Below are 13,294 nucleotides of genomic sequence, written 5' to 3'. Positions count from 1 at the left end.
ATCATTCAATATGGCAGAAGTGCAACCCTTCCACAAATTGCTGCAGATTTAAATGCTGAGCCATCAACAAGTGTCAATGTGCAGACAATTCAACGAAACATACTCATATGCGCTTTTGGGGTCGAAGGCCCACTCGTGTACCCTTTATGACTGCACGAAACAAAGCTTTACGCCTCACCTGGGCCCGTCAACACCAACAATGGACTGTTGATGACTGGAAACATGTCACCTGGTTGGATGAGTCTCATTTCTAACTGTATTGAGCAGACAGACATGTACGGGTATGGAGACAAAATAATGAATCCATGGACCGTGCATGTCAGCAGGGGACTGTTCAAGCTGGTGAAGGCTCTGTTAGGTGTGGGGCGTGTGCAGTTGGAGTGATATGGGACCCCTGATACATCTAGATAAGGCTGACAGATGACACATGTGTAAGCATTCTGTCTGATCACCTGCATCTATTCATGTCCATTGTGCATTCCAACAGACTTGGGAAATTCCAGTGGGACAATGCAACAGCCCACATGTCCAGAATTGCTACGGAGTGCCTCCAGGAACACTCTTCTGAGTTTAAATACTTTCACTGGCCACCCAACTCCCCAGACATGAATATTATTGAGCATATCTGGAATGCCTTGCAATGTGCTGTTCAGAGATCTCCAACCCCATCATAGTATTATAGATTTATGGACAGCCCTGCAGGATTCACGGTGCTAGTTTCCTCCAGCATTACTTCAGACATTAGTCAATTCCATACTACATTGTGTTGTGGCACTTCTGTGTGCTCACAGGGGCCCTACACGATATTAGGTAGGGGTACCAGTTTCTTTGGCTCTTCAGCTTATATTGTGAATACTAGGGAGTCAACGACGGAGGATACAAAGACAGTACACACAAAAGAATTTAAAATGTCACATTTGATTTTGCACCCTGTTCATAGGGTGACATTACATATGAAATTACTGTCACTGCAGTAAAGTCGATCACAAATGACCGCCAATGAATGGAGAGATCTTCAGTGAAATTGAACATTTCTAATGATCACGTCACTGGGCTATACTGCAAGGCCATCTCAGTTCTATTTTTAATTAGTGATCAAATTACATGTATTTAGAAATTGAGAAAGCAACACACATGATGGGATCTCATATCAACTCGACAGTGACCCAATCACTTGAAAGAAGGGGAAAAGAATAATTGTGTCAGATTAAGGCAAAATATATTAAAGGTGAATTACAATAACACAATGAAGAATATACTGCTAAAGTCACTTAGCACTGCAAGTTTTTATTTTGTGCCTAAGCTGCATTTCTTTTATTATTTTGATGTTATTTTGTACTGCATTTGCTATGATATTTGTTTATTATTCTCTGTTATTTTGCTGTTTATGCGTAGCCTGTGTATTAGTACATAAGGTCATGACAGTCCTGCCTTTATGTTAGCTGAAGTCAAGTCGTGTAACTAGTGTGATATATAAGCAAATGTGCACCATTTTTCTGGTATATTCCATTTGTAATTATGATTACACTTTTGCTGCATTAACCATCATTCAGATGCCTCTCGGCACAGCTGTGTGAACTAATGTTCATTCTGTTCCCACCACGACCTGGCAGAGGTTTCCAGTATTGTAAACATTTTTCCTACAAGTGGCTGCATCTTTAATGTTATTTAGCAAACTTAGTGTGAAAATTAGGTAACAACCTACTGTTTTACCATAAGCCAATCTTTTGTGATGATTCCAGAGGACAGAAACTATACTAACCCTTCCTAGCTTGTCTGCCTGACATATTTCTTCGTAGTACTGTTAGATAGTCTTATTAATGATCTAGATAATGGATTACTTCACATTCAATTGTAATTTTACGTTATGTATGGTTTGATTTATGTTGGTTTACTGTCTGTCCTTAACTATTTTAAAGATTTCACGTAACTTTTACACTTGAATCCTAGTTGGCCATTTTATTATGAAAATTTGAAGCTTTGCCGATGGTTTGGAGACATATTCTGCAATTTTTGTGTGAGGTTGAAACTGTCTCAGTGAGTGCACTGGGACTGACACTCATCTCCAATTTTTCACAGAGTGAGCTATCCAGTATAGTGAGCAAACTGAAGGATTGTCAAGGACTATAATGAGCTTGGATAGCTGATCACGACTGTTTCCTCAGTGTAACTCCATTTCTCCTTACTCCAATTTTCCTACATGCATGACAATTTTCAATCTGCTCTTTATGCTTATTAACCCATAAACTGATTCTACTAAGCAATCATTCTTCCTCAAAGAACAGTTAACAATATACTCTTTATAAACTTTGTGAGCTCTATCTAAGTACAGGCTCCGCAAGCCCAAGTGGACATCTTGCTTAAGTGTAAAATTTTTGAATTCCTTCAATATATCACAAATTCTACTGATTTGCCTGAGAAATGAATTGACCTCTTGTCGGCACTGCTACCCCATGTTAGCAATACTACCCTTCTGGTGGCTGGCTGTTACAGAGCTGTAAGCATATTCAGTATGACAATGCCCCCCCCTCCTCCCCCCTTATCTTGAATTGTTTTCTTCCTTATACTACGAATGTGCAAGTGCAAGGCCACACAAATACCATCCACGACATACTTTTACTCGCTCACAATAACACACTACAGGTAACCATTAACATCCTTATTCACTGCGAGATGTCTTATGTGTAACATACAATTTTATTGTTTTTAACCTAGCCCAGCCACAGGAGTTTCCTTACAAGTTTTAGCACTGTGTGTTGGTAGATTTTTAGGTAATCATAGCTTTGGTAGTGACACTACCGACATGCCCCAAATATGTGACAGCCTCGCGCATCGATTCCACTACCTGAGCTGTCATGTTTTCACATACCATAGACAGAAAATTGAAATGAGATGCTATAGTCTGTTTGCTTTTTTAATGAAGATGATAAACTCTAACATTTCTTATCAAAGTTTACTATAGCACTGAAACTGTCATGAAATAGGTACACAACAGCTCACTGACAAATTGGTTGGAAGCTTGAGGCTTACAGCAAGAGAGACATAAATAGAAGCAAATTATGCACAAAAATGAATTCCATATTCTTATTTTAAATTTCCTTAGTGACATACAGATTCTGAAAATTATACATGAGGTCTGACTTGTTGCTTCAGGATACAAACAGATGTCTCATGATTAAAGCTTTAAGCAATGGTTGCATCAAATACTTCAAAAAATTGGAAAACATTAACAGTAAATAAATATTCAATTAGTAAGCTGTAGGTCTTGGTAGTACATGATTAAATATCACTAAAACACACATGAAAAATCTCCTTGATCAATTCCAGTTTGACTTTTAACACACTGATTATGCTCAAATGGCAAGCACTGCACGGCAATGAATGGAAGGATTTCAAAACCTTGCCTATGACTTACTCCAGCAACAACAAAAGTTACCAAAAATAGACTAATAGGATCTCTTAATTGATAAACATCAGATGTTACCAAAGAAGAAAACACAGCTGTGTAATTTTATAAAATTGTTTAAAAGGTCCATTCAAATGATAAATATGACAGCATATGCAACAATGAAGTGCTGAACTAGGAAACATTTTGTAGATCCATTACAAAATATTAATTTTTAACCTGTTTATGTTCCTGCTTCTTTTTTTCTTCTAATAAGCGCTTCCTTTCATCATACTCCCCAATCCCCAGAAGTAGCTTGCTAGATGTTCTGCAAGTTGGGTTCAGGGGTGAATATTCTCCGTAGCGAACCATCTTACGATCTGACTAGAAGAAGAAAAAGAAAACCCGACTTTAAATTCGGAACACACTTTTATAATTTAGGAAGGCTATTCAAAATAATAATAGTAATAATAATAACATACAGACATATTCAAAAAAGATTTGGCTTCTGGAGAAGCAAGTAACACATTAGGCCCAATTTTTTCTTTATTTATTTATAGATCAAGTTCAGTAGGACCAAATTGAGGAGCAAATCTCCAAGGTCATGGGACATGTCAGTACATGAAATTACAACACAAAAGTAATAACAGATAAAAATAAAATGTTTATGAACCCGAAAAAAGTCAAGCCATAAGTTTAATTACACACAATCAACAATACAATAAGAATCAGCATAATTTTTCAAGGAACTCCTCGACAGAATAGGAGTGTCCCATGAGGAAGCTCTTCAGTTTCGATTTGAAAGCGTATGGATTACTGCTAACATTTTTGAATTCGAGCGGTAGCTTACTGGAAACGGATGCAGCACTATGCTGCACACTTTTCTGCACAAGAGTTAAGGGAGTCCAATCCAAATGTAGGTTTGATTTCTGCTGAGTATTAACTGAGTGAAAGCTGCTTATTCTTGGGAATAAGCTAATATTGTTAACAAGAAATGACAGGAATATATATAGTGAGAGGTCAATGTCAAAAAACCCAAACTTGTGAACAGGGGTCAACAAGAGATTCGTGAACTTACTCCACTTATTGTCAGCACCACCCGTTTCTAAACCAAAAATATCCTTTTAGAATGGGAAGAGTTACCCCAAAACATAATACCATATGAAATAAGCGAATGAAATTAAGCAAAGTAGACTAATTTTCGCATCAAACACTCACTCACTTTAGATATCATTCGAATTGTATAAATGGTAGTATTAAGTCTTTGAACAAGATCCTGAAAGTGGGCTTTCCATGACAATTTACTATCTATCTGAGCCTCTAGAAATTTGAACTGTTCAGTTTCACTAATCATATACCCATTCTGTGAAATTAAAACGTCGGGTTTTGTCAAATTGAGTATTAGAAACTGTAAAAATTGAGTCTTACTGTGATTTAGCGTTAGGTTTTTTCTACAAGCCATGAACTTAGGTCATGAACTGCACTATTTGAAACCGGGCAAGTGTTGCACACAACATCCTTTACTATGAAGCTAGTGTCAGCAATCCGAAATATTTCAGAGTTACCTTTAATACTAGAGGACGTATCATTTATACAAATAAAATTATTAATTTAGTGACATCTTACATTTCTTATTCTAAGAGAGCATCATCATGTGCATTTCATCACCGGGAGTCCAAACACTAAACACAGAATAATACAGCAAATGAAGGTAAATCATCTTTAGGATTGGAGAAAAGTAGGTAACACAGCAAAACAGTTTGTAAACAACTGGAGAACTACTGTTGTTAAATTTTTGGTTATTTGACGGTTTCTGTACCCCATCAGCACACAGATAACTTTCTTTTAAAATATGGTGCAGTGCTATGTTAACACCACAAGGATCCTCCTGTGGAGATGCGTGCGCTCTCTCTCTCTCTCTCTCTCTCTCTCTCTCTCTCGCTCTCTCTCTCTCTCTCTCTCTCTCTCTCCCTCCATGGCATCCAAAACAGGCATTTTATTTTTCTTACAAGCCTACATTTGCGCAGCTGTTGCTGCCAATTTCAATGTGACCCAATGCCTTGCACAACACACTTGCTACCCCACTTTCACAAAACAAAAAAAGAGAGGAAATGAAAGGAAACCATGAAGGAGAAAAATGCTTGAGTATATAAATAACAATTTTAAACTACGAACATCAACAAAACTTCTGTATCACCCTGATGATATGCCGTGCAGGTATGTTGCTATTATGACTGCTCCTGTACAGATCAGGACACCACTGACATTGTTTATAAACATACACACAGTTATGATGAGTGCTCCCTACAATTAGAATACCACACTTTAATGAATTGCAGTGTTTTGAGTTGAAAATAAAGCTCCAGTAGAAACAAATTACATATGTCTGTGGAACAGCTGAGTGAACATCCATCACGCTACGAAAGACAGTTGCAACCAATGATCATGTCCACATCACCATGTTATGTGCAGAAGGCTTGCCAATGGGGGCAGTTGATAGATTTGTGCACCAGAGGGATGTGGTACGGAGACCGAACTGACTCCAATCGGCAGGCAGTGTTGAAGACTTGCACTACACAGCTCATTCGTGTTTGACAGGTGCACAGTATGATCAATATCTACGACTTTTGAGCCAAAGGAACCATGGCTGAGTCCTCTAGGACTTAAGTCAGCATTCAATGAGGCTAAAGGACATCAAGTAAATTGTTAAGAGCAGACGGTGTGATGCGACTCTCCATTCCCAATGACCATGGCAAACACCACATAGTAGATCCCAGCACTGTGACGTAGTTGCAGATTGGTAAGAAATAATACAGAAGGGACATCCCAGGATTGGTATCAGGTATTGTTTACAGATGAAACTTTGATCTGTTTGTAACCTAATAATCACAGACAACATGGTAATATCGAATGCCTCCATGACTGTGCAAGAAGGTGGTGTCCCACTGGTGTTCTGAATAGGCATTACATGAGGCCACCATAATTTTTTTGCATTGTTGAGGACAATCTCACAGCTCTACAGTACTGGGATGAGATTCTGCAACCAATAGTGGGACTGTATTGCCAACACTTGAGTGACAAATTCATCTTGATGGATGACAACTCACAAGCTCATCATGCTGTTCTTGTGAACAAATTCCTCAGCATATGAGGATCACCGGAATGGAATGGCCTGCCTGTTGCTGGATATACACCCAATCAAACATACATGGGATTGACTGAAACACGCTGTTTTTGGATGTTGACAACGACAATGTGGTCTGCGTGACTTATGCGGAATCATCATGGAAGAGTGAGACAGTTTGGATCAGGGTTGCTTGATTTCAGCAATGGTATGCCACAACAGAGTCAAGCTTTTTTTGTTATCTGGACACATCGAAAATTTATATATGTATGCCACACCATGAATTTAGAAATAACAGATGGTGCATAACTTTTCTTAATGTGTGTATCTGGAAAGAATGATACCATAGCCTACATATCTTGCAAAGAAAAATGAGCAGTGAATATATCAAATTTAAGAAACACAAAAAGAAATCAGAAGATATTCCAAGTTCAATTCTATAAACACACTTGACAACTGTAATATTCTTGTACATTTTGCTAAAACTGTCTTGTCATGAGAAACTTTAGTTAATTCACAACTACAAAGGCAGCTTACTACACTTTTGATGAACAATACACCACAATGAATTCCACTGCCTCTGGTATAATGTGTAATGTGAAACATTACGAGAAAATGTATGGTCTGCAATAAATAACAGGAACATCAGAGCACAAGAGTCTGGAAGCATACATGACAATGTCTATCAACATCATGTAGGTTAAGCATTCAATACTGTCATGAGATCCAGTGCATGTAGTGTGGTGTGGTGTGGTGATTAGTACTGCAAGCTGCCAGTTGAAATCCATCCACCAGCAATGACTGCCATTTTTAATATTAAATAGTTGGTCAGTTTTGAGAAGCCATAGTATTGCTTCACTGTGGTCAGATATGTAATGCTAAAATTGGCTAAACAAGAGATTTAGTGGAATTACGAAAAATCACTTCTAGAAGTGTATGTACAGGGTGTTTCAAAAATGACCGGTATATTTGAAACGGCAATAAAAACTAAACGAGCAGCGATAGAAATACACCGTTTGTTGCAATATGCTTGGGACAACAGTACATTTTCAGGCAGACAAACTTTCGAAATTACAGTAGTTACAATTTTCAACAACAGATGGCGCTGCAATCTGGGAAACTCTATAGTACGATATTTTCCACATATCCACCATGCGTAGCAATAATATGGCGTAGTCTCTGAATGAAATTACCCGAAACCTTTGACAACGTGTCTGGCGGAATGGCTTCACATGCAGATGAGATGTACTGCTTCAGCTGTTCAATTGTTTCTGGATTCTGGCGGTACACCTGGTCTTTCAAGTGTCCCCACAGAAAGAAGTCACAGGGGTTCATGTCTGGCGAATAGGGAGGCCAATCCACGCCGCCTCCTGTATGTTTCAGATAGCCCAAAGCAATCACACGATCATCGAAATATTCATTCAGGAAATTAAAGACGTCGGCTGTGCGATGTGGCCGGGCACCATAGTGCATAAACCACGAGGTGTTCGCAGTGTCGTCTAAGGCAGTTTGTACCGCCACAAATTCACGAAGAATGTCCAGATAGTGTGATGCAGTAATCGTTTCGGATCTGAAAAATGGGCCAATGATTCCTTTGGAAGAAATGGCGGCCCAGACCAGTACTTTTTGAGGATGCAGGGACGATGGGACTGCAACATGGGGCTTTTCGGTTCCCCATATGCACCAGTTCTGTTTATTGACGAAGCCGTCCAGGTAAAAATAAGCTTCGTCAGTAAACAAAATGCTGCCCACATGCATATCGCCGTCATCAATCCTGTGCACTATATCGTTAGCGAATGTCTCTCGTGCAGCAATGGTAGCGGCGCTGAGGGGTTGCCGCGTTTGAATTTTGTATGGATAGAGGTGTAAACTCTGGCGCATGAGACGATACGTGGACGTTGGCGTCATTTGGACCGCAGCTGCAACACGGCGAACGGAAACCCGAGGCCGCTGTTGGATCACCTGCTGCACTAGCTGCGCGTTGCCCTCTGTGGTTGCCGTACGCGGTCGCCCTACCTTCCCAGCACGTTCATCCGTCACGTTCCCAGTCCGTTGAAATTTTTCAAACAGATCCATTATTGTATCGCTTTTCGGTCCTTTGGTTACTTAAACCTCCGTTGAAAACTTCGTCTTGTTGCAACAACACTGTGTTCTAGGCGGTGGAATTCCAACACCAGAAAAATCCTCTGTTCTAAGGAATAAACCATGTCGTCTACAGCACACTTGCACGTTGTGAACAGCACACGCTTACAGCAGAAAGACGACGTACAGAATGGCGCACCCACAGACTGCGTTGTCTTCTATATCTTTCACATCACTTGCAGCGCCATCTGTTGTTGAAAATTGTAACTACTGTAATTTCGAAAGTTTGTCCGCCTGAAAATGTACTGTTGTCCCAAGCATATTGCAACAAACGGTGTATTTCTATCGCTGCTCGTTTAGTTTTTATTGCCGTTTCAAATATACCGGTCATTTTTGAAACACCCTGTATAATCAATAAAAACTCTGAACTCTGGATTCCACACGGGAGGGGGGAGTGTCAAGTGCTCCCTCTTGCCCCCTCCCTTGCAGATGTAAGATGCTTATATATGAAGATGTCCCTTTCCATTGTATTTTACACCTGGCAGTATTTCATTTGAGTTGCAACAGGGAGTAACAACGAATGATCTACCATGTGAATTTGATCATCATGTTGTGGGAGGCTTTGTCTTCATTGGGAAAAAAAACTGAGTACCGACAACATGTTTACATAGTAAAAGATTCCTAATCAGCTCCATCACACAGGATGTCTTCAATTGAAAGTGCCCCACAGTGTTGACTTAAACTAAGTGAAAATTCCCCGCATGTAATAAATACTTGCTGCCTTCTAGCCCAGGATATCCCACAGATACCTGCTTCCAAGATGTACACACAGTTACCATACTCTCACTCCTCCTATCACTTCTGTCTGTTGCACATTGTTCAAGCTTTAACAACAATAGAAATGACTACTGTGAAAACAAACGTCTGCCATGTAAGTTCAACAGTGGACAAGGTTCAGTTATTCTCAAAATTTCCAGCGACTTTCATATCAGCTGGTAAAATATGTTTGCTTGCCATCATTCTACACATACAATTTACTATATTGTCACGACGTCACCTCAATCAAGTCAAATTCTGAAGACAGAGTTGCCAATGAAGTACTCATACAACACTTTCAGAAAACATGTTTATTACCAGCACCTGCATATAGCTACAATAGAACTGAATTCCTCGGCTGAGAGTTCAGTTATTTATACAGATATTAAATATTCCTAAATGCTGGTATTTATATATACATTGAATATTCCAGAATATATGAGCATTACAAATATATTTCCAGAACCCTCCAGAAATGATAATTACCAAACAAAAAATTGCTGGTGGTCAAATCTGAACTGACAACTCCCAGCACATCACCCAGCAACACTAACCACTATACCACACTACGTGCTCTGCAGCTCACGGCATTTCTCTGTCTCTGACAGAGAAATGGCGACCCACTGTTCCAGATATTCTCATTGGTACTAACTGCAGCACTGTGGATCTAGATCTTATCAGTGATCCTTTGTCTGATGGCACTGGCAGATCTTTACATTCTGGTTATGTTGTTATACTTTCTTCATTATAATAAGCAATGAAGCTTCATAATCGTCAAGTGGGTCTTCAGCTTCTTTGAACCTACCATCGTCAACCAGCGTCTCCGGACTGTAGCAGAGTGTCAAACGGAGGACATCGAAGACATCTCTGCACTTTTGTCTTCTTTCTGAAGGGTCATAATCCTTGACTAAATGTGTGATGTCTGACAAGCAACAAAGGATATGGGCCAAAGTAGCGCTTTAGTTCTGACAGTCACACTTTCGCACAGGTGGAAAAATCTAAACCGTGTCTCCTGGGCTGTGTCTCACTGGTTGGTGCTTGGCGTTGTAGCGCTCTCAGTCTTACTGTTCAGCATCCAGTGTCCGTATATGAGCCAACTGCCTTGGTTCTTTGGTCTTTGTAATGAGGCATCCGTGTAATCATTTGAATATCATCCGAATTAAACAGGAACAGTGTATCCATTGTTGCTGCTTCAGCCTCGTAAATGTGGAGCAGGAAGAATTGTGTGAAGCCTGTAGGGTCTAGCTGTGCTGTGTTGTATGTGAATGTGAAATGGGAGTATTCCAATCTCTCGTGTTGTATACGTACATCAGCAGCATATCTGCCAACACCTTATTAAAGAATTCTGTATTGTCATTCATCTGAAGATGGTAGGCATTTATCAGGTAGGTTATGTTGCAATGTGAAATTACATGTGATACTTGCTTTGACTGGAAAACTTTTCCACAGTCAGAAATCATCGCAGGTTTCAGAGTTTCAGAGTCTTCTACAAGGAACTTCACAATTTCTGGAGCTTCAGTAGTTGGCGCAGCTTTAGTGACAGCATAATGGTTGAGGTAGTCAGTGAAGATCGTTACCCATTGATTCCAAAGTGGTGACTTCAGCAACCTCCCCAAGAGGTCAATTCCAATTTCGTGGAGTGACACTGCAGGTGTGATTGGTACCAAATGCCCCGGAGTGGCACATACTTCCATTGCTGGCATTCCATACAGTGTCTCGCATAATGTCAAATGGACCAGTAGAGCCCCCATGAATCCCAGGTGACAAATAATTTAGGACAAGTGGCTGTTGAATGTGATGGAAAGACACAAACAAACATTTCTGCCTCATTAAAGCATAATTCCTTGTATACAATGCTCCATTAATTAATCGGGATTCTCCTTCGGTTGGCTCCTCCTCCAAGGATTCTATAGTTTTCAGCAGTGCTGAATCTGGAACCCTGTTCATTAATAAAGTCATTTAACACAGCAATGACTGAGATTTTATCCATGCTACTATATTCCACCAAAGAATCCTTTGAAAGACAGTTGGTGTCCTTGTGTTGTATCCACTTTTGTACGATGATACACTGGAAAGTAATGCAGACATGCTTCCAGAATGTGAACAAAATGACCTTGAGAAATATGCGAGGTAGCATATGGAAGATAACTTTCCCCTTTACATGTGTGCACAGTTGGCATGTGTTATGTTCACCCAGTGTATTTTGAGTAGCGAAAGTATGGAGACATATTCTAGTGATAAGTCCACGCAAGTTAAACAGTATGCTGTTATAGAATTTTTAACAGCTGAAAATGAGACTCCTGGTGAAATTCATTATCATTTACAGGCAGTTTATAGTGATGATTTTGTAGATAGGTCTACTGTAAATGATTGGTAATAAAATTTCATGGGCGTGAGCCCGGAAAATCCATATCATTGATGAAACATACAGCAAATGTCTGACCCCTGCCACAGATGAACATTGCACATTCATTGACAATTTGATTTTAAATGATTGGCAAATCACTCACAAGTGTATCGCATACCATACTGGAATATCTAAGGAACATGTCAACTTCATTATTAAACAGCAATCTTACAACATGACTCAGCCACACACCTCACACAAAACTGAAGAAACTCTGCAAAACTTGAAGTAGGAACTTATTCTACAGCCTCCTTACTCCCCCAATCATGTGTCTTGCAATTTTTATTTTCTTCCTCTACTTGCAAGACCTCAAGGGTAATCATCACACCTCAGACTATTAGATAAAAGCAGCTGTCCTGGATTCGAGAAAAGTCAGAAGAATTTTTTCAGTCACAGAATGAAAAAACTTATTATACATTTGTTTTTATTTGTATTCTACAAGCATGTGTACATTATTTTTCAGTCCACCCTCGTATACAACTGTGACGCACTCCTGAAGCCTCAGTGCTCATCTCCACAGCCGACCTGACAGATCCTTCAGGCTAGTCAGCTAGCACAGAGAATGGTGGTCCATCACACAGTGAATGGTTTGCCAAATAAATACGACCAAAATCTATTGATGGCCCATACATCTGTGAGGCACTATTTCTCGATTCAAGATCAGTTCATGTCAGACTTGGATAGTTCTCTGGAAGCATAAGCTATCATCTTTTCAGCACCCTCCTGAATTTGTAATAGAACTGCCCCTATTCCAGAACCACTAGTATCAGTTTGAAGTTCTTCTTCGGCATTCTCTTAATATAATTGTAGAACTGGAAATGTCAGCAATTCTATAATGAAACAGAAACACTTTGCACTTCGTTACAGGTAATGGGTGTCTCCTTGCAATAGTTTTTGCGAAGGACAGGTCTTGGTGCAGAAGCTGTATGTGAACTGCCAATAGTATGAGAGAAATAAAAAAAAAAAAAAACTTCTGTCACAAATGCACCAAGGAATTGGAAAATCTGTGACTGTTCTTAAGTTCTCTGTAATGGGATGGACTCCATCACCATTCACTGGGTGGCACAGATTTTTATTCCTTGGGAGAAGAAGAGGCACTTTGTCAGACTCAGACAGAGACATAAAGCGTGAACACACTTGAAAACGATTGTCAGGTGGCTTGGGCATTCATTTAAAGGCTTTGGGTGGGTGAGGGGGACAAAACAATATCATCCAGATAGGAAAGAGACGCCATCCATTTAAGGTATCTAAGTAGGTTGTCCATCATACATTTGAAGCTGGCTGGAGTGTTACAGTCCAAATGGCATAATAATAAATTCATGGAGGCTGGTAGAAATTATCAAGGCAGTCTTCAGCAATACTCCACATCCATGGCTGCGACACACTTTGTTCCTTTTCAGCAGTAACAGTGTCATCAGTGCATGGCAAAAGATAAAAGTCTTTTCTGTGATTTTGTTCAGTCGTCGGTAGCCAATGCAGA

The 13,294-nt window shown here is 39.8% G+C and overlaps 1 protein-coding gene across 1 annotated transcript in view; it reads right to left on the bottom strand.

Moving 5' to 3' along the window:
- The window catches only part of LOC126259815 (uncharacterized), a 163,455-nt gene that overhangs the window by 119,907 nt on the left and 30,254 nt on the right, over positions 1 to 13,294 (bottom strand). The window contains exon 2 of the mRNA XM_049956853.1: positions 3,626 to 3,769. Coding sequence (XP_049812810.1) covers positions 3,626 to 3,769 — 144 coding nt within the window. The remainder of the gene's footprint in view (positions 1 to 3,625; positions 3,770 to 13,294) is intronic.

Source organism: Schistocerca nitens, chromosome 5 (genome assembly GCF_023898315.1).
Source record: "Schistocerca nitens isolate TAMUIC-IGC-003100 chromosome 5, iqSchNite1.1, whole genome shotgun sequence".
Taxonomy (NCBI): domain Eukaryota; kingdom Metazoa; phylum Arthropoda; class Insecta; order Orthoptera; family Acrididae; genus Schistocerca; species Schistocerca nitens.
Note: the sequence above shows the minus strand (reverse complement) of the source record. Positions and strands in the feature narration are given on the sequence as shown.